Source organism: Symphalangus syndactylus, chromosome 13 (assembly GCF_028878055.3).
Source record: "Symphalangus syndactylus isolate Jambi chromosome 13, NHGRI_mSymSyn1-v2.1_pri, whole genome shotgun sequence".
Classification (NCBI taxonomy): Eukaryota; Metazoa; Chordata; class Mammalia; order Primates; family Hylobatidae; genus Symphalangus; species Symphalangus syndactylus.
In genome coordinates, this window is record NC_072435.2 from 40,147,630 (window position 1) to 40,169,678 (window position 22,049).

Consider the following 22,049-nt stretch of genomic DNA (forward strand, 5'->3'; position numbering starts at 1 on the left):
AGGTGTTTTTTTTTAGAGACCGGGTTTTCCTCTGTCACCCAGGCTGGAGTGCAGTGGCACAATCAGCTCTTTGCAGCCTCCGACTCCTGGGCTCACATAATCCTCCTGCCTCAGCCTCCTGAGTAATGGATTACAGAAGGGCACCACCACACACCCAGCTTGAAGGATGCACTTTATTCCCATGCTTGCTGTTGGGGGGATACATGTGAGGATCCCTATATCTGTCACCCAGTGTTTTTTCAGTGGGTGGCCTTGGGCATCCCTGCAATCACACGTGGCTGGGTCGCACAGGGTGCTGTTTGGTGACCCCAGTGTGTGCCTCAAGACCTCAAAATTCAGTCCTGACCCACTTAGCATCCCAGAGCCTCAGTTTCCCCAGCTGGACTGGTTGTGGGGAAGAGTCCGTGGACAGAGCCCCCGAAGGGTGCCTGGTCTGTGCTGAGCGCTGGTAGGGTTTGGCTTTATTGTTGCTGCCTCCATCTGTGTTGGGAATTTGGGGTAGGGTGTGTCCTGCCAGGCCAGCGTGGTCTGTGAGCCTGGAGTATGCCAGCTGTGTGCCTCGGTGCCTCGGCCAGTGCCAGGCAGAGCAGGCCCAGCCCTGGAGGCCCAGGAGGGCCAGACCGAGGGCCCCCGGTGGGCGTTGTCTCCTCAGTCCACGGCCCAGCAGAGCCCCAGGAGTCTGGGCTGCTCTGCTGGGCCTCTCCAGGATCACAGGCCCCCTGCCCGTGGCCCACGTAGGGTGGTGGGAGGCAGCCGGATCAGGACCTGCTCTGGATTCCCTGCCGTGTCCACCACACGCAGGTTCGGGAGCCCCAGGAAGGCCTCGGCCGCGATGCTCATCATGTGAAGCCTGTTGGCCCTGCACAGAGAGGCGGTCATGACTCTCCCAGGCCCTCCCCTGCCCACCTCCACCCCTCCGGCCACCCTTGGGGCACCTAAGGAAGAGGGCACGCAGGCGGGGTGTGCTGAAGAAGGCCTCGGGGCCCACGTGGCCGATGCGGTTGCCCTCGAGGTGCAGCTCTTCTAGGGCCTCAGGCAGGTCCGGGGGCACAAAGGACAGCTCGTTGTGGCTGAGGTCCAGCATCTGGGCAGGGGGTTATAGATGGTGTCATGGCAGCCCCAGGCCTGGGCCACTCAGTGCAGCCAGCCCCCAACCTCTCTCCTTGAGAGTCCCCTGCCGCCTTCATACCAGCCCAGCCCTTCTGCCCCCCACCCCCCATGACTGCCAAATTCCTCCCCTCTGCAGAGGTAAACTAAGGCCCTTCCTGGGAAGGCACAGACAGGTCCCCACTTGATAAAATGAGTCAGTCATTGAATTGCACCATACCTCTCATCACTTTTTTTTTTTTTTTTTCAAGAGACAGGATCTTGCTCTGTTGCCCAGTCTGGAAGTCAGTGGCCCAATCACGGCTCATTGCAGCCTCAAACTTCTGGGCTCAAGCGATTCTCCTGCCTCAGCCTCCTGAATAGCTGGGACTACAGGCATGTGCCACCATGCTTGTCTATGCTTTTTTGGTAGAGATAGGGTCTTGCTATGTTGCCAGGCTGGTCTCAAACCCATAGCCTAAAGCGATTCTCTTGCCTTGGCTTCCCAAAGCGCTGGGATTACAGGCATGAGCCGCCTCACCCAGCCTCCTCAGCACCTTCCAACCCACTCTTACCATTTGCTTGTTCTGATTGCTTTACCAGCTAACTAGAATGGGACGTGGCAGGGCAGGCAGGGGGATGGAGGGGCCCTGGGGACAGTGTGGCTAACCAGCCTGTGCCTGACCTGAAGGGCCTGGAGCTCATGCCAGGTGCCTGGCCCGATGTCGCCGACCCGGAGCCGGTTGTGCGCCAGGCTGAGCTCCCGCAGTTGATCCAGGCCGGCTAGAGGCTCGGGCTCGAGCATCCGCAGCTGGTTGCGTTGCAGCTGCAGGGTGCGCAGGCCGGTGGGCAGGCCCATGGGCAGCCGGGTTAGCTGATTCCCCGCCAGGTCGAGGCTGCGCAGGGCGCGCAACCGGCGGAAGGCCCGGTGGTGCACGCGGGCGCTGGCCAGGCGGTTATAGGCTAGGTTAAGCTCCGTCAGGCCCGGTGTGGCGGCCAGGTCGCGGGCACCCAGCGCGGCCACGTGGTTGTGGGGCAGCACCAGGGCGCGCAGGCGGCGGGGCAGGGCCGGAGGCACGCGGTCCAGCCCATTGCCATAGAGGTGCAGCGTGTGCAGGCCCCGCAGCGGCCGCAGAGCCCCGGCGGGCAGCCCTGAGCTCCCCAGCTGGTTGTGCTGCAGCAACAAATAGCGCAGACCACGCGCCCCATGCAGCCGAGCCGCCTCCACCTGCCGGATGCGGTTGCGGCCCAGGTGCAGGATAGCCAGGGTCCTGGGCAGGCCGGCGGGCACTGTGGTCAGCTGGTTGTGGGAGAGATCCAGGTATTCAAGGCTATGCAGCTTGCTGGAAGGGGAGAGGGTCGGTGTCAGGTGGGGCACTTGGAGTGGGGTTCCTGACAGATTTTGGCGGGGAGGCTGGGGAGGGGTCCTGAGACAGATTTAAGCTGCAGATTTCGACTTGGGAGTAATGCGTTGAGAGAGCTGGGTGGGAGGTAAACTTGGGGTGCCCAGGTCAGATTCCAGCCTGAGAGTTAGCTATGGGGGTGACCAGGGTAGAGCCAAGATGGAAATGCATGTGAGACTTACGATGTCAGTGTAGGGCTGTGGGGAACAGGGACACCTACCCAGTGCTCTGCCGAGCCCAGTGAGCAGCAGGCACTCAGTAAATGAGGTCATGGCTTAGGAGCCAGCCAGGGAAGGGGGACTGAAGGTTGGGACCCCCGACTGTAAATTCTCAGCCCCTCCTGCGCCCCCACCAGCCTGTACCTGAAGGTGGTGGCATCCAGGCCGCTGTCCGTCAGCTGGTTGTGCTGGAGGTAGAGCTCGCGGAGTTGAGTCTGGCGGCTCAGGGCTCCTCGGGGCACCTTGGAGATGAGATTGTTCTGGAGAAGGGAGAAGAGAATGAGACTTGAATCTGGGATGAGGGCAGCGGGAAGCCACAGACGGCTCTTGAGTAAGGGAGTGACAGGGAGCTTGCCTTGAGCTCAAAGTGATTTCCAATAAAGTGATTCAAAGAAAGATAACTCCGACCACTGGCATTCTGAGGGACAATTGGGAAGGATGGAAAGCTAGGAACTGGAGGGGTCCCCCTGGAAAGAGGTGAAGAGAGTCTGGCCCAGGGTGGGACCTATAGCAGGGCTACCTGCAGGTGGAGCCGCTCGAGTGAGGGCGGCAGGCTGGGCGGCAGGTAGCTGAGCCGGTTGTTGGAGAGGCTGAGGGTGGCGATGGCCTCGGAGCCGCGGAAGGCGTCGGGGGGCAGGCCAGCGTTGCTCAGCTGGTTGTTGTGGAGGTACACGGACCTGAGGAGAGCCAGGCTCCGGCCACCAGCCTGCCCCTCTCCTCCCACCTCCCCACTCCTGCACCACACCCTGCTCAGGGTCGCCTTCAGTGTGTGTGTGTGTGTGTGTGTGTGCGCGCGCGCGCGCGCATGTCTGGAGTCTGAGAGTGTAATTGTGTATGTGTGCATGTGACTGTGTGTAGGTGTGCAGGTGTGTTGTATGAATAGATGTGTTTGCATGTGTGAGCAGTGTGCATATGTAAGTGTAATGAGTGTGCGTATGTGGAGTGTGTGTGCACGTGTGTGTATGTGATTGTGAGTGTGTGGGCGTGCATGTGTGTATGTATATGCAAGTGTGTGCTATGTGTGCATAAGTGTGCGTGTGTGTGTGCATGTGATTGTAAGTGTGGGTGTGCATGTGTGCATGCCTGTGCATAAGTGTGCATGTTGTGTGCGTGATTGTGTGTGTGCATCCGAGTGTGCAACTGTGTGTATGCATGTATGTGCATGTGTGCATGTGATCGTGTGCAAGTGTGTGCATGTGTGTACATATGTGAATGTGTGTGCATGAGTGTGTGTGTGCATGTGATTGCGTGTGCATGCATGAGTGTGTGCCTCTGTGCATGTGGTTGGAAGTGTGTGCAGGTGTGTGAGTCTGTGTGTGTGCTTGTGTGTGCATGTGATTGTGTGTGTGTGCATGAGCATGTGTTCATGTGGTTGTGTGTGCAGGTGTGTATGTGAGTCTGTGTGTGTGTGTGTGTGTGTCCCTGCACATACTGTCTCCACCTCACTCTGGAGTTCTGACACAGCGTACAGGGCCCTGTCTCCCGCCTCACTCTCCTCCCAGGGTAGAACTATGCCGTCTTCCCACTCTCCAAGGCTAGGGATCTGCCCCCAGTTAAGCCCTCCAGGGCAAGGCATTTTGTTTTTGTTTTTGTTTTTAATTTTGAGACAGAGTCTCACTCTGTCACCCAGGCTTGAGTGCAGTGGCACGATTTCGTCTCACTACAACCTCCACCTCCTGGGTTCAAGCAAGTCTCCTGCCTCAGCCTCCTGAATGGCTGGGATTACGGACGCATGCCACCACACCCAGCTAATTTTTGTATTTTAAGTAAAGACAGGGTTTCACCATGTTGGCCAGGCTGGTCTCGAACTCCTGACCCCAGATGATCCTCCCACCTTGGCCTCCCAAAGTGCTAGGATTACAGGAGTGAGCCACTGCGCCCGGCCAAGGGCAAGTTCTTAACTCCCGCATTGCTCCTAGAACCGGGGCGTGACCCAGACGTATCTGAGGCCTGGGGGCCTGGGCTGGGCCAGGGTCTACCTGAGTGCCGGCTTCTCCCCAAAGGTGAGGGGGAAGATCTCCATCACTTGGTTGGCAGCCAGATCTGCGACTCGGAGGGACCGGGGCAGAAACTGAGGGGCCACTGAGAGCTGTGGGGAAACAGCCCACAGCCGAACTGGTTCTGGTGCACCCTGGCCCCACCCCTTCCCCAGCAGAGCTGTCCCCTCCACACCCTGGGCTGAGTGGCCGAAGCTGCACCCTCACTGGGCTCGGCCTGCGGGTGGGGCTGGGGGCTCACCTTGTTGTGAGCCACGTAGATGTGCTGCAGCTGGGTGAGGGACTCGAAGGCCTCGTCAGGCAGGCCTGGGAGAGTGGGGGGGCAGTGAAGGGACCCCAGGCCTGTCTTGGGTGGAGGGGGAGTCTGGGCTCCCAGCTGCCCCAGGACTCTCGGCCGGCCGGGAACTGGCGGAGGCTCCCCAGTCCCTCAGATCCCCTCCTCCCCATCCCTACTCAAAAGCCACAGCCCCCAACCCCCACCCCAGCCCCTGAGTTTCCATCCTGCTCAGCAAAGGGCAGTTCTGGGAACTGCCACAGAGCTGCCCGCAGACAGGGCGGGGGAGGGGGATGGCAGCTGAGACCTCGGTCGGTCCTACAGCCCCAGAGAGGCTGCCTCCCTCTGCCCCCTCACCTTCGGAGGAGATGAGGTTGTTGTGGAGGTTGAGGGTTCGCAGGCCACTGAGGCGGGACAGCTCATTGTAGGGGAGTTCCTGGAGCTGGTTGTTCTGCAGGGTGAGAGTTGGGGTATTCACACCCATGACCCCATGACCAAGTGACCCTAAGCACTGATTCTCAACTTCCCATCAGCCCAAACCAGCCCCATACCATCATCACCCCCACAGTTAATCCCAAACACCCTGTCACCCTGACCCAGTCTTATAACTGCCAAGATGTCAAACCCCAAACCCCTACAATCGACCCCAAATGTGCCATCACCCCCACAATCGACCCCAATTCCCCCAACACCCCCACAATCAACCCCAAATGTTCTATCACCCCCACAACTGACCCCAAATGCGCCATCACCCCCACAATCGATCCCAAATCCCCCAACACCCCCACAACCCCAAATGTGCCATCACCCCCACGATCATCCCCAAATGCACCAACACCCCCCCAATCGACCCCAAATCCCCCAACACCCCACAATCAACCCCAAATGTGCCATCACCCCCACAATCAACCCCACATGCCCCAGCACTCCCACAATCGACCCCAAGTCCCCCAACACCCCCACGACCGACCTCAAATGTGCCATCACCCCCACAATCACCCCCAAACGCACCACCACCCTCACAACCGACCCCAAATGTGCCATCACCCCTACAATCGACCCCAAATCCCCCAACACCCCACAATCAACCCCAAATGTGCCATCACCCCCACATGCCCCAACACCCCCACAATCGACCCCAAATTCCCCAACACCCCTACAATCGACCCCAAATGTGCCATCACCCCTGCAATCAACCCCACATGCCCCAACACCCTCACAATCGACCCCAAATGTGCCATCACCCCCACAATTGACCCCAAACATGCCATCACCCCCACCATCAACCCCACATGCCCCAATACTCCCACAATCAACCCCAAATGTACCATCACCCCCACAATCGACCCCAAATGCGCCATCACCCCCACAATCGACCCCAATGCGCCGTCACCCCCACAATCGACCCCAAATGTGCCGTTACCCCCACAATTGACCCCAATGCGCCATCACCCCCACAATCGACCCCAAATGCCCCAACATCCCCACAATCGACCCCACATGCCCCAACACCCCCACAATAGACCCCAAATGTGCCATCACCCCCACCATCAACCCCACATGCCACAACATTCCCATAACCCCAAACTCCCCATCACACTAACTCCAGACAACACTATAACCGCCAAGATGTTGACCCTAACACCACTAATCCTCAGTCCCCGACAACTTCCAGCACGTCCACACTCACCCCTCTCATCTTGGGCATGCAGAGCCAATCTGCCAAGGCGAAGCTCCATCACAGCCAGCTCTGTACCGCCCTCCCGCACGTGTGTTCCTACACCCCACCACGCTCCTCAGCCCGGGAGCACCCCTCCCGCTCCCCTCAACTCTGGGTCTCAGCCCTGGGTGCCCCCACTCCCCTCCCTGAGCCCCACCTGCAGGGAGAGGTGCTGAGCGGCTCTGGTGATGTTGTCCGGGAACACTCGAAGGTCCAAGCCATCACAGTCCACAGTGTCGACTCGGGGGCAGGAGCAGCGAGGGGGACAGGCCCGGGGCGGGGGCTGCGAGCTCTCCCCCAGGTGGGGGAACGCATCGTCCTCCATGCCGGCAACGGGTAGGGGGCCCGGCAACAGCAGGAGCAGCAGCAGGCTCGGCCACTGCAGGGGAGGGAGGGTCAGGGTGTCTCCAGGCTGAGCGCAGGGTCGCCATGGTGACTGGAGCATCCCCTCCTCGGGGAGGGTCTTGGTGGGGAGGCAGCGGCCAGTTGGCAGAGTGGGGGTGGGGGGGCAGGCAGGCCCCACCCTCAGACCCTCCCGTGCCCCACCTTACCATGGCCAGCCCTGACTCTGCCGTCTCGCCCAAGCTGCTGACCAGGACTCCCTAATGGAAACCAGGCGGTCACCTCCTGGAGCCTCTGCTGTGGCCACCACCACCCCCCATCTCCAGACCCAGGCCACCCCCGACAACAGCCTGTTCTCCTGGGGCTTTGGGGGAGCTGGCCCACCCCCTTTCCCGCCCTGGGGAGGACGGGCAGGCGGCCGGATGGGGTGGTGAGGACAGGCCAGCCCGTCCCCTTGGTCCCCCCCAACAACCACCCCATCTCTGCTTTCGTAACCTCAGCCAGCCTGGGCCGGGCCACAAGAACAAGGAATGTTTGGGGAAAAGCTGAGATTCGTCCTGTCTGGTATTTGGGACGACCGCAGGAGTAGGGGTGGGGATGGAGGGATGGGGGGAGCTTCGGGGCACAGGAGAGTTCCGAGAAGCAGGGGGGGGCAGCAGTGAGGGATTACGGAGGCCTGAGCTTAGCCTGGCAGCCCAGATGCCAGCCTGGGAGCTCCTGACCAGGTCTGCTGCCCAGCACCCACCTCCCCTCTGCTGGCTGGTCTTGCTCCAGACACCCGCCCCCTCCTCCCCCCGCAAATGGCCACAGCCGCCTGGAAGGAAATTACATATATCCAGGCATCAGCCTGGTGGTTAAGAGTGTGAGCTTGGTGCCAACCTGCCTGGGTTTGAACCTGGGCTGTGCCACCTCTCAGGGCCTTGGTTTCCCTCTCTGTCAAGTGGGGTAATGGTTGGCTCACCGCCCCGTACTCCCCCACAGTGTTGTAAGGATTATATGAAGTGTGCATTCAGAACAGTGCTTGGCATATCCCAGGGCTTTCGCACCCGTGGATGGGGGTGACAAGCTGGTCTCCACCTAAGGTCAAATCTCCCAGACCCTCCACTTACCAATAGGGCGGCTTCAGACACGTCCTTCTCCTGCCCAGACTTCAGCTTTCCCACACATAAAATGGGATTGACAGGCTGGGTGCTGTGGCTTATACCTGTAATCCCAGTGCTTTGGGAAGCTGAGACAGGAGGTTCTCTCTCTCTCCTTTTTTTTTTTTTTTTTTTTTGAGACAGAGTCTCACTCTGTCACTCTGTCACCCTGTCACCTAGGCTGGAGGGCAGTGGCGTGATCTCGGCTCACTGCAACCTCCACCTCCGGGGCTCAAGTGATTCTCCTGCCTCAGCCTCTCAAGTAGCTGGGATTACAGGCACCTGCCACCATGCCCAGCTAATTTTTGTATTTTTAGTACAGATACGGTTTCGCCAAGTTGGCCAGGCTGGTCTGGAACTCCTGACCTCAGGTGATCTGCCCACCTCGGCCTCCCAAAGTGCTGGGATTACAGGCGCGAGCCACCGCATCTGGCTAGGAGGATGTCTTGAGGCCAGGAATTTGAGACCAGACTGAGCAATATAGTGAGACCCTGTCTCTAAAAATAAATTTTAAAAAAATTAGCCTGGGCTGGGCTCCGTGGCTCACACCTGTAATCCCAACACTTTGGGAGGCTTAGGCAGGCGGATCACCTGAGGTCAGGAGTTCCAGAGCAGCCAGGCCAACATGGTGAAATCCTGTCTCTACTAAAAATACAAAACTTAGCTGGGCATGATGGCACGTGCCTGTGATCCCAGCTACTCCAGAGGCTGAGGAACGAGAATCGCTTGAACCTGGGAGGTGGAGATCACATCACTGCACTCCAACCTGGGCAACAGAGCGAGCCTCTGCCTCAATAATAATAATAATAACAATAACAACTAGCCTGGTATGGTGGTGCACACCCATAGTCCCAGCTACTCAGGAGGCCAAGGCAGGAGGAACACTTGAGCCCCTGGGCTCAAGTTTGAGGTTACAATGAGCTATGTGCCACTGCACGCCACTCTGGGCAACAGAGTAAAACCCTGTTATTAAACAAAGAAAAAAAAGTAGGGGGGATGACAAACCCCCTCCCTCAAAGAGCTGTCTTGAAGCAGAACGAGGCAGTGGGTAGAACATTTTAAGAATGGTGGCTGGGTGTGGTGGCTCATTCCTGTAATCCCAACACTTTTGGAGGCTGAGGCAGGAGGATGGCTCTAAGCCCAGGAGTTTGAGACCAGCCTGGGCAATAATGGTGAGACCCCATCTCTAAAAAATTTTTTTAAAAACTTAGCAGGGGCCAGGCGCGGTAGCTCACACCTGTAATCCCAGCACTTTGGGAGGCCGAGGCGGGCAGATCAGCTGAGGTCAGGAGTTCAAGACCAGCCTGGCCAACATGGCAAAACCCTGTCTCTACTAAAAATACAAAAATTAGCTGGGCGTGGTGGCACGTGCCTGTAATCCCAGCTACTTGGGAGGCTGAGGCAGGAAAATGGCTTGAACTGGGGAGGCGGAGGTTGCAGTGAGCAGAGACTGTGCTACTGCACTCCAGCCTGGGCTACAGTGCGAGACTCTGTCTCATGCAAAACAAAACAAAACAAAACTTAGTGAGGCATGGTGGTGCTTGCCTGTAGTCCCAGCTACCAGGGAGGCTGAAGTGGGAGGATCACATGAACCCAGAAGGTTGAAGCTGCAGTGAGCCGTGTTCATGCTACTTCACACCAGCCTGGATGACAGAGTGAGACCCTGTCTCAAAAATGAATAAATAAATAAAAATAAAAGTATAGTGTCAGCCAAATGCAGTGACTCACACCTGTAATCCCAGCACTTTGGGAGGCCAAGGCAAGTGGATCACCTGAGGTCAGGAGTTCGAAACCAGCCTGGCCAACATGGTGAAACCCCGTCTCTACTAAAAATACAAAAATTTCCTGGGCATGGTGGTGCGTGCCTGCAATCCCAGCTACTCAGGAGGCTAATGCAGGAGAATTGCTTGAACCCGAGAGCTGGAGGCTGCTGTGAGCCGAGATCACACCACTGCACTCAAGGCTGGGTGACAGTGAGACTCCGTCAAAAAAAAAAAAAAAAAAAGTATAGTGTCTGCTCAGCTTGGGAGTGGCCAAGGCCCTGAGTTGGAGTCTCCCAGAAGCAGAGCTTGAGACAGGCATTTAGTGCATTTATCCCAGAGAAGGCAGGCAGTGATACAGGGGAGGGAGGAAGTGATCGAGAAACAGTGGCTGGGCGCGGTGGCCCATGCCTGTAATCCCAGCACTTTGGGAGGCCAAGGCAGGTGGATCACTTGAGGTCAGGAGTTCAAGACCATCCTGGCCAACAAGGTGAAACCCCGTCTCTACTAAAAATACAAAAAAATTAGCCGGGAGTGGTGGCGGGCACCTGTAATCCCAGCTACTTGGGAGGCTGAGGCAGGAGAATCTCTTGAACCTGGGAGGTGGAGGTTGCAGCCAGCCGAGATTGCATCACTGCACTCCAGCCTGGGCGACAGTGCGAGACTCCATCTCAAAGAAAAAAAAAGTTAAGAAACATGGGCCAAGACAGGTGGTTATCTGTTCATGTTTCCTAGGGCTGTGTGACATCCTGAGGGTCCCTCTTCATGGGGTGAGACAGGAGACGGGTCTTAGTTTTGGCCAGAAGAGAACAACAGGTCCTATCTCAAGTACTCCCCATGGGATGGATGGCCATTAGCTTGGACATTGGGTGGAGGTTCCTCAGTCTCTTTAACAGAGTAATGGGGCTAACCCTAGGGAGACAGGACTACTGTACCAGTCCTAGCCCCCAGGGAAGCAGCAATAAGAACCAAGATGTTTGAGTTCCTGGCAAGCCTCTTTCCATTGCAAAAGAAGGAGAACCCAAACTGAACTAGCTAATACAAACAAGGGCATTTATTGGCTCATGAACAGAAAACCTGTATCCTTCAGGCACAGCTGGATCCAGGGGCCCCAGTGATATCTTCTAGATGAATTCTCTCTTGAACTCTGAACTCTACCTGCAGGCTTCTGCATGTGGTGCTAAGACATTCCCAGAACCAACAGGCATTCTTCCCTGGCCCTAGTAGAAAGCCTCAAACTTAAATCTCATTGGCCTAAATTTGGTCACATGTCCATCCAGAACCAATCCCTGGGGCCAGAGGGATGGAATGTGCTAATTGGCTAGGAACCTAACCATTGTTCCTATAAATAACCCACTGGCCTTATCTCCCTGCAACAAACTCCCCTTCTGCCACCTTGTCCTGTCCAGTCCTGCCCAGTCCTGCCCAGCTCTGCACTACCCAGCAGGGTCCTCTGCAGTGGTAACAATGGAGTATGGTCCATCAGTGTGGCCCCAGTGTCCAGCATGGAGCCTGGCATAATTAGTATTTAGTAAATATTTACGGAATGCACATAGGATTGGCTGTGTGCCCCAGTGGCTCACACCTGTAATCCCAGCACATTGGGAGGCGGAGACAGGCTGATCATGTGAGGTTGGGAGTTTGAGACCAGCCTGGCCAACATGGTGAAACCCCATGTCTACTAAAAAATACAAAAAAAAAAAATTAGCTGTGCATGGTGGCGCACGCCTGTAATCCCAGCTACTCAGGAGGCTGAGGCAGGAGAATCGCTTGAGCTCAGGAGGCACAGGTTGCCGTGAGCCGCGATCACACCACTGCACTCCAGCCTGGGTGACAAAGCACGACTCTCTATTAAAAAAGACAGAAAGGGCCGGGCACAGTGTCTCACGCCGTAATCCCAGGACTTTGGGAGGCTGAGGCGGGCAGATCACCTGAGGTCAGAAGTTTAAGACCAGCCTGACAAACATGGAGAAACCCCGTCTCTACTAAAAATACAAAATTAGCCAGGCATGGTGTCGCATGCCTGTAATCCCAGCTACTCAGGAGGCTGAGGCAGGAGAATCGCTTGAACCTGGGAGGCAGAAGTTGTGGTGAGATGAGATTGCGCCATTGCACTCCAGCCTGGGCAACAAGAGTGAAACTCCAAAAAAAAAAAGAAAGAAAAGCAATGTATTCACAGTTCTGGAGGCTGGAAGTGGCTCCAGGCAATTGTTGGTGTTTCCTAGCTTGTGGCTGCATCACCCTAATCTCTGCCTCAGTTTCCACGTGGCCTTCCTCACTGAGTCTGTTTCTCCTCTCCTGTCTTTATTTATTTATTTATTTTTGAGATGGAGTCTCGCTCTGTGGCCCAGGCTGGAGTGCAGTGGTGTGATCTTGGTTCACAGCAAGCTCCGCCTCCTGGGTTCACGCCATTCTCCTGCCTCAGCCTCCCAAGTAGCTGGGACTACAGGTGCATGCCACCACGCCTGGCTAATTTTTTGTGCGTTTTTAGTAGAGACGGTGTTTCATCATGTTAGCCAAGATGGTTTCAATCTCCTGACCTTGTGATCCACCCGCCTCGGCCTCCCAAAGTGCTGGGATTACAGGCGTGAGCCACCGCGCCCGCCCTCTCCTCTCCTGTCTTCTTTTTTTTTTTTTTGAGACAGAGTCTCGCTTTGTCGCCCAGGCTGGAGTGCAGTGGCACCATCTCGGCTCACTGCAAGCTCCGCCTCTCGGGTTCACGCCATTCTCCTGCCTCAGCCTCCTGAGTAGCTGGGACTACAGGCGCCGGCCACCGCGCCCGGCTAATTTTTTGTATTTTTTATTAGAGACGGGGTTTTACCATGTTAGCCAGGATGGTCTCAATCTCCTGACCTCGTGATCCGCCCGCCTCGGCCTCCCAAAGTGCTGGGATTACAGGCGTGAGCCACCACACCCGGCCTCTCCTGTCTTTTATAAAGCCACTGGTCTTTGGATTTAGAGTCTACTGAGTTAATCTGGGATAATCTCATCTCAAGATCCTTAACTGAATTACATCGCAAAGACCTGTTTTCCAAATCAGGTCACATTCACGGCATTGGGGAGACAGGACATCTACCTGTCTATTTGAGGGCCACCATTCAAACCACGACATGGATTAACCTGGTAGACATAATCTTGTGGGGAAAAAAAAATTGCAGAATGATGCTAACAATATAGATCATTTCCATATTAAAACATACATATTGGCTAGCTCCGCGGGGAGACCCGAGTGGTTGTGGCTGGGGGCAAAGAGAGGCTTGCCACTGGATATCTTTGTACATCTGTTTTTGTTTTGTTTTATTTATTAATTTAATTAATTAATTAATTTTTTTTTTAAGCTAGAGTCTGTGTCACCCAGGCTGGAGTGCAGTGGCGAAATCTTGGCTCACTGCAAGCTCCGCCTCCCGGGTTCATGCCATTCTCCTGCCTCAGCCTCCCGGGTAGCTGGGACTACAGGTGCCCACCACCATGCCCGGCTAAATTTTTTTGTATTTTTAGTAGAGATGGGGTTTCACCGTGTTAGCCAGGATGGTCGTGATCTCCTGACCTTGTGATCTGCCTGCCTTGGCCTCCCAAAGTGCTGGGATTACAGGCGTGAGCCACTGCACCTGGCCCTATTTATTTATTTTGAGACAGAGTCTCTCTCTGTTGCCCAGGCTGGAGTGCAGTGGCGGGATCTTTGCTCACTGCAGCCTCCTATCCCCGGATTCAAGCGATTCTAGTGTCTGAGCCTCCCGTGTAGCTGGGACTACAGGCGCACGCCATCATGCCCGGCCAATTTTTGTATTTTTAATAGAGACGGGTTTTGCCACATTGGCCAGGCTGGTTTCAAACTCCTGACAATGATCCGCCCGTCTTGGCCTTCCAAAGTGCTGGGATTACCGATGTGAGCCACTTCTCCTGGCCTGTTTGGGGTTTTCTTGTTTGTTTTGGGGTTTTTTTTGTTTTGTTTTGTTTTGTTTTTGTTTTTGTTTTTGTTTTGAGACGGAGTCTCGCTTTGTCTCCCAGGCTGGAGTGCAGTGGTGCGATCTCGGCTTACTGCAAGCTCCGACTCCCGGGTTCATGCCATTCTCCTGCCTCAGCCTCCGGAGTAGCTGGGACTACAGGCGCCCGCCACCACACCCAGCTAATTTTTTATATTTTTAGTAGAGACGGGGTTTCACCGTGTTAGCCAGGATGGTCTCGATCTCCTGACCTTGTGATCTGCCCGCCTCAGCCTCCCAAAGTGCTGGGATTACAGGCATGAGCCACCGCACCCGGCCTGTTTTTGGGTTTTTTTGAGAGGGAGTCTCACTCTGTTGCCCAGGCTGGAGTGCAGTGGCACGATCTCGGCTCACTGTGATCTCTGCCTCCTGGGTTCAAGCAATTCTTCTGTCTCAGCCTTCCCAGTAGCTGAGACTACAGAAGTACACCACCATGCTTGGTGAATTTTTGTATTTTTATTACAGACAGGGTTTTACCATATTGGTCAGGCTGGTCTCGAACTCCTGATCTCAGGTGATCCACCTACCTTGGCCTCCCAAAGGGCTGAGGTTACAGGCATGAGCCACCACACCTGGCCTGTTTTATTTTGTTTTTTAAGAGACAGGAGCTGGCTGTTTCCCAGTCTGAACTCCAACTCCCAGGCTCAAGCAATACTCCTGAGTAGTTGGGACCATGGGCATGCACCACTGTGCCCTGTACATCTGTTGAATTAAATAGCAAAAAAGTTAAGCAGGGTGCGGTGGCTCATACCTGTAATCCTAGCTACTCAGGAGACTGAGGCAGGAGGAACACTTGAGGACAAGAGTTCAAAACCAGCCTGGGCAACATAGTGAGACCCCTCATCTCTAAAAAAAAATTCAGAAAATTAGGTTGGGCAAGGTGGCTCACGCTTGTAATCCTAGCACTTTGGGAGGTGGAGGTGGAAGGATTGCACGAGCCTGGGAGTTCAAGACCAGCCTGAGAAACAAAGTGAGACCCTGTCTCTACAATTTTTTTTTTTTTGAAATAGAGTCTCACTCTGCCGCCCAGGCTGGAGTGTAGTGGCATGATCTCAGCTCACTGCAACCTCTGTCCCCTGAGTTCAAGTGATTCTCCTGCCTCAGCCTCCTGAGTACTTGGGATTACAGGTGCCTGCCACCGCGCCCAGCTAATTTTTGTATTTTTAGTAGAGACGGCGTTTCGCCATCTTGGCCAAGCTGGTCTTGAGCTCCTCACCTCGTGATCCACCTACGTCAGCCTCCCAAAGTGTTGGGATTACAGGCGTGAGTCACTGCACCTGGCCTTGTAGAGGCAGGAGAATCACCTGAATCTGGGAGGCAGAGGTTGCAGTAAGCCGAGATCACGCCACTGCACTCCAGCCTGGGCGACAGAGCGAGACTCCATTTAAAAAAAAAAATTTTTTTTTTTTTTTAATTAGCTGGGCACAGTGGTGCATGCCTGTAGTTCCAGCTCCTCGGGAGGCTGAAGTGGGGAGATTGCTTGAGCCTGGGTGGAGTGCCACTGCACTTCAACTTGGGCAACAGAGCAAGATCCTGTTTCCAAAAAAGAAAAGAAAGGAAATGGTGGATACACACTGCTAACTTCAAGGGAGGCTGAGAAATACCATCTTTCTACTGGGAAGCCACATGTTCAGATAAAAATGGAGTTTCTTCGCTGGGTGAGGTGGCTCATGCCTGTAATCCTAGCACTTTGGGAAGCCGAGGTGGGCGGATCACGAGGTAAGGAGTTTGAGACCAGCCTGGCCAACATGATGAAACCCCGTCTCTACTAAAAATACAAAAATTAACCAGATGTGGTGGTGGGTACTCGTAATCCCAGCTTACTCGGGAGGCTGAGGCAAGAGAACTGCTTGAACCTGGGAGGCAGAGGTTGCAGTGAGCCGAGATCGAGCCACTGCACTCCGGCCTGGATGACAGAGCAAAACTCTGTCTTGGAAAACAAAAAATTGAGGCCGGGTGCGGTGGCTCACGCTTGTAATCCCAGCACTTTGGGAGGCCGAGGCGGGCGGATCACGAGGTCAGGAGATCGAGACCACGGTGAAGCCCCGTCTCTACTAAAAAATACAAAAAAATTAGCTGGGCGTGGTGGCGGGCGCCTGTAGTTCCAGCTACTCGGAGAGGCTGAGGCAGGAGAATGGCGTGAACCTGGGAGGCAGAGCTTGCAGTGAGCCGAGATTGCGCCACTGCACTCCAGCCTGGGCGACAGAGCGAGACTCTGTCTCAAAAAAAAAAAAAAAAAAAAAATTGAGTTTCTATCACTACTGCATAAAATTGGGATGACCTGTAAAAAAGAAGCAATGAGGAGTTGGGACCACGAGGAAAACTGAGCCCAAGGCTTTCTGTGTTCAAAGCCACTGGTCTCCAAAGTTGGGTGTGGGAAATGAATCATAATTTCTAGTTCTATTTACCTGCCTCATCCTGTTTTATGGCCATTTTCCAGGTATGATTTAATTCATAGGCTAGAAAGAGTGGTCTAAATGCACCTGTATAGTTGAGTTATTTGAAAACAAATACATATGCATATTAAGGGAGAGTCCAAGTGACCAACGATCAGAAATACGGGAAGTCTTGGCTAGGTACAGTGGCTCACACCTGTAATTCCAGCACTTTCGGAGGCCGAGGCGGGCAGATCACGAGGTCAGGAGATCAAGACCATCCTGGCTAACACGGTGAAACCCCGTCTCTACTAAAAATACAAAAATTAGCTGGCCATGGTGGTATGCACTTGTAGTCCCAGCTACTTGGGAGGCTAAGGTGGGAGAATTGCATGAGCCTGGGAGGTCAAGGCTACAGTGAGCTATGATCACACCACTGCACTCCAGCCTGTCTCAAAAAAAAAAAACAAAAAAAAAACCATAAAAACACCTTGATAATAATTGTTGTAGGCGGAGGTTTCAGTGAAACAAGATTGCACCACTGCACTCCAGCCTGGGTGAAAGAGCAAACTCCACCTCAGAAAAAAAAAAAAAAGGGCTGGCCATGGTGGCTCATGCCTGTAATCCCAGCACTTTAGGAGGCCAAGGCAGGCGGATCACCTGAGGCCAGGAGCTCAAGACCAGCCTGGCCAACATGGCGAAACCCCGTCTCTACTGAAAATACAAAAATTAGTTGGGCCTGGTGGTACGAGCCTGTAATCCCAGCTATTTGGGAGGCTGAGGCAGGAGAATCACTTGAACCCAGGAGACGGAGGTTGCAGTGAGCTGACATCGCACCATTGCACTCCAGCCTGGGTGACAAGAGCAAAACTCCATCTCAAAACAAAAAAAAAGAATTGAGGTAAATTGCAGGACATCGTGTTGGCGTCCACAAAGAATTGGGGAATTACTTGATTTGGGAGAAGCCCCCCCCAGCATCTGGTGTCAGAAGCGAAGGATTGAGAGTGACGTGATATAGAAGGAAAAACAGTCTGTTTGTCCCATGTACGTGTTCAATTGACTTGGCCCAAACTGACTTCTCCCTAGTCTCCTCATATCAAAACATGGCACTAACATTTTGCTGAATATTCTACTCAGATGCTAAAGTTATCATTAACTCCTCTCTCCTTGCCCCTATCCCAATATCTTGTCCTTGAAAATGACCCCATTGGCTCTGGCTATGGCCACTTTTCTCCATTTTCTTTCTTTATTTTTATTATTATTTCTGAGACAGCATCTCATTCTGTTGCCCAGGCTGAAGTGCAGTGGTGCGATCACGACTCACTTGCAGCCTTGAACTCCTGGGCTCAAGCGATCGTCTCACCTCAGCCTCTCAAGTAGCTGGGAGTACAGGCTCAGGCCCTCATGCTAATTTTTAAAATTTTTATAGAGATGGGATCTCGCTATGTTGCCCAGGTTGGTCTCCGGCAATCAAGGGAGACTTTAAGCAATCCTCCCACTCAAGCCATCTCCTGCCTTGGTCCTCCAAAGCACTGAGATTACATGCGTGAGCCACCGCGGCCAGTATTCTCCGTTTTCTTTTCTTTTCTTTTTTTTTTTTTTTTGAGATGGAGTCTTGATCAGTCACCCAGGCTGGAGTGCAGTGGCGCAATCTGGGCTCTCTGCAAGCTCCGCCTCCCAGGTTCACGTCATTCTCCTGCCTCAGCCTCCCAAGTAGCTGGGACTACAGGCGCCCGCCACCACGCCTGGCTAATTTTTTTTTTTTTTGTATTTTTAGTAGAGACAGGGTTTCACCATGTTAGCCAGGATGGTCTCGATCTCTTGACCTCGTGATCCACCCGCCTCAGCCTCCCAAAGTGCTGGGATTATAGGCGTGAGCCACCGCGCCCGGCCGTATTCTCCATTTTCAATGCTAGTAGATGAATCTAAGTCAGCATCACCTACCCTCCTAGCTCCCCCAAGGCTATTCCTGCCCCCATCCTCATCCCCCAAGACCATTCTGCACATAGCAGTCATAACATCCTCTTGGCTGGGCACAGTGGCTCACGCCTGTAATCCCAGCACTTTGGGAAGCCAAGGCGGGAGGATCACGAGGTCAAGAGATCAAGACCATCCTGACCATCCTGGCTAACATGGTGAAACCCTGCCTCTACAAAAAAAAAAAAAAAATTAGCCAGGCATGGTGGCATGCACCTGTAGTCCCAGCTACTTGGGAGGCTGAGGCAGGAGAATCACTTGAACCTGGGAGGCGGAGGTTGCAGTGAGCCGAGATGGTGCCATAGCACTCCAGCCTGGGTGACAGAGTGAGACTCTGTCTCAGAAAAAAAAAAAAAAAATCCTCCCCCATGCTCTTTTAAAAACTTAGAGTTTATTTAGGTGTTTATTTATTGACACAGAGTTGCGCTCTGTGTCACTGAAACCTCTGCCTCCCAGGTTCAAGCGATTCTCATGCCTCAGCCTCCTGAGTAGCTGGGATTATAGGAGCCCACCATCACGCCCGGCTAATTTTTGTATTTTTAGTAGAGACAGGGTTTCACCATGTTGGCCAGACTGGTCTTGAACCCCTGGCCTCAAGTGATCCGCCCACCTTGGCCCAAGTGTTGGGATTACAGGCGTGAGCCACTGCGCCCGGCCCCTTTGAATTTTGAAACAACATTATTTTATTTTTGTTATTTTTTTGTTTTGTTTTGCTTTGTTTTGAGACGGAGTCTCGCTCTGTCGCCCAGGCTGGAGTGCAGTGGCGCAATCTCAGCTCACTACAAGTTCCGCCTCCCAGGTTCACGCCATTCTCCTGCCTCACCCTCCCGAGTAGCTGGGACTACAGGTGCCCGCCACCACGCCCAGCTAAATTTTTTTTGTATTTTTAGTAGAAATGGGGTTTCACCGTGTTAGCCAGGATGGTCTCGATCTCCTGACCTCGTGATCCACCCGCCTCGGCCTCCCAAAGTGCTGGGATTACAGGCGTGAGCCACCGCGACCGGCTGTTATTTTTAATTTTATTATTATTATTATTATTATTATTATTATTAAAGACAGGGTCTTGCTCTGTCACCCAGGCTAGAATGCACTGATGCAATCACAGCTCACTGTAACTTCAAACTCCCGGGCACAAGGGATCCTCCCGACTCAGCCTCCCAAGTACATAGGACTAGAGACGTGCTACCGCACACCCGACTAATGAAAAAATATGTTTTGTCATTGTAGAGATGAGGTCTTGATAGTTGCTGAGGCTGGTCAAATTCTTCTCCTCAAGCCATCTTCCTGACTCAGCCTCCCAAAATGCTGGGATTACAGGTGTGAGCCACTGTGCCCAGCCTGAAATTAGACATTTTCAGATCTGCAAAGAAGGTACAGAGAGTTCTTTTATTCCCTTCACTCAATTTCCTGTAATGTTTTTTGGGTTTTGGGTTTTTTTTGAGACAGGATCTCACTCTGTCGCCCAGGCTGGAGTGTAGTGGCTCGATCTCCACTCACTGTAGCCTCCTGGGCTCGGGTGATCCTCCCACCTCAGCCTCTTATGTAGCTGGGACTATAGGTTCACGCCACCACACCCCGCTAATTTTTTTAATTTTTTTTTTTTTTTTTTTGAGAGTCTTGCTCCGTCACCCAGGCTGCAGTGCAGTGGCGTGATTTCGACTCACTGAAACCTCCACCTCCCAGGTTCAAGTGATTCTCCTGCCTCAGCCTTCTGAGTAGCTGGGACTACAGGTGTGTGCCACCTGAGATTACAGGCCCAGCTAATTTTCTGTATTTTTAGTAGAGACGGAGTTTCACTGTGTTAGCCAGGATGGTCTCAATCTCATGACCTTGTGATCCGCTCACCTCGGCCTCCCAAAGTGCTGGGATTACAGTCGTGAGCCACCATTCCTGGCCTTGTTTTGTTTTTTATTTGAGACAAGGTCTCGCTCTGTCTCCCAGGCTGGAGTGCAGTGGCACCATCACAGCTCACTGCAGCCTTGACCTCCTGAGCTCAAGTAATCTTCCTGCCTCAGCCTCCCGAGTGGCTGAGACTATAGATGTGTCCCAGTAGAGTTAGTTAATTTCTTTGATATTTTATAGAGATGAGGGTTTCACCATGTTGCCCAGGCTGGTCTTGACCTCCTGGGTTCAAGTGATCCTCCCTCCTTTGCTTCCCAAAGTGCTGGGCTTACAGGCATGAGCCACCGCACCCGGCCTGGTCATGTATTTTGAGAACATTCTTCAATCTGGGATAAATGTCTGATGTTGTCTAATGGTTAGATTGAGGTTCTAGGTTTGGGGATAATATCAGACAGTTACAAATGTCCTCCCTATCACATAGCTGGGGTCCATGATGTCAATATGACTTATCACTGGTGATGTTGATTTTGATCACTTGTTAAGGCAGTAGCTGCCAGGTGTCCCCACTGTCTTGGGGACAGCTTTGTTCTCCATAGACGTAGGGTATGCAAGAAGCATGGGAACCTTTGGCTAAAGATACATTGTGATGGCAGGGCACAGTGGCTCACGCCTGTAATCCCAGCACTTTGGGAGGGTGAGGTGGGTGGATCACTTGAGGTCAGGAGTTTGAGACCAGCCTGGCCAACATAGTGAAACCCTGTCTCTACTAAAAATACAAAGATTAGCTGGGCATGGTGGCGCTTGCCTGTAATCCCAGCTACTTGGGAGGCTGAAGCAGGAGAATCGCTTGCTTGAACCCGGGAGGTGAAGGGTGCAATGAGTTAAGATTGTGCCATTGCACTCCAGCCTGGGCAACAAGAGTGAAACTCCATCTCAAAAAAAAAAAAAAAAAAAAAAAGATATGTTGTGATACTGTGATATTGTGTTGTAATATTTTAAAAAACCATATATTTTGGTCTTAGGTTTTCTGGCACGTAACTCCTAAAACCCTTGAAATCAGCCGGGCACATTGGTTTATGCCTGTAATCCCAGCACTTTGGGAGGCCAAGATGGGATGATCGCTTGAGGTCAGGAGTTTTCGAGCAGCCTGGGCAACATAGTGAGACCCCGTCTCTACAAAAAAAATTTTTTTAATGAAGATAATAAAAAAACCTATCTTCTAGATTGTTCAGAGGATTAAACGGGCTGGTCAGGGGTGGGGGCTCACACCTGTCATCCCAACACTTTGGGAAGCAGAGGTGGGAGGATCACTTGAGCCCAGGTGTTGGAGACCCAGCCTGGACAACTTGGTGAAACTCCGTCCCTACAAAAAATACAAAAAATTGGGCCAGGCGCAGTGGCTTATGCCTGTAATTCCAGCACTTTGGGAGGCCTAGGAGGGCGGATCACCTGAGGTCAGGAGTCTGCAACCAGCCTGGCCAACATAGTGAAACCTCGTCTCTACTAAAAATACAAAAAATTAGCCGGGCGTGGTGGCGCACGCCTGTAGTCCCAGCTACATGAGAGGCTGAGGTGAGAGGATCATCTGAGCCCGGGGTCGAGGCTGCAGTGAGTCGTGATCAAGCCACTGCACTCCAGCCTGGGTGACAAAGTGAGACTCTGTCTAAAAAAAATAAAATAAATGAGGTAATGTAAACGAATATGATGCACGGAGCGGACCTTCAACAATTATTTTTATTGCCATCATCTGCGTAATGGGCACAACAGGGCCCTGCCACATCGAACTGTTTAAGCTCAGAACCGTGTCTGTCACATGTGGAGCGATCCATGATTGATGCTATCATTATCACCACCATCATCCCACCAACCCGCCCATCGGAAACAAGCTTTCATCGAATCCCATCGTTTTTTCCTTTTTTGTAAATTTCTTTCC

General features: G+C 53.4%; 1 protein-coding gene across 2 annotated transcripts; it reads right to left on the bottom strand.

Moving 5' to 3' along the window:
- Positions 1 to 155: 155 nt before the first annotated feature.
- PODNL1 (podocan like 1) lies at positions 156 to 7,488 on the bottom strand. Of its 2 annotated transcripts, XM_055238150.1 has the most exons (10): positions 7,250 to 7,488; positions 6,856 to 7,077; positions 5,336 to 5,429; positions 4,946 to 5,010; positions 4,687 to 4,796; positions 3,228 to 3,384; positions 2,852 to 2,967; positions 1,772 to 2,429; positions 936 to 1,084; positions 156 to 859 (listed from the first exon to the last, which is right to left on the bottom strand). In XM_055238150.1, the coding sequence occupies exons 1-10, from the start codon at positions 7,250 to 7,252 to the stop codon at positions 709 to 711; spliced, it is 1,725 nt and encodes a 574-aa protein (XP_055094125.1). In that variant the 5' UTR covers positions 7,253 to 7,488; the 3' UTR covers positions 156 to 708. The 2 variants fall into 2 exon arrangements, 1 of the variants encoding a protein (XP_055094125.1); XR_010115313.1 differs by lacking the exon at positions 156 to 859 and having other exon boundaries at positions 1,026 to 1,084; positions 1,328 to 2,429; positions 7,250 to 7,354.
- Between the last annotated feature and the right edge of the window lie 14,561 nt (positions 7,489 to 22,049).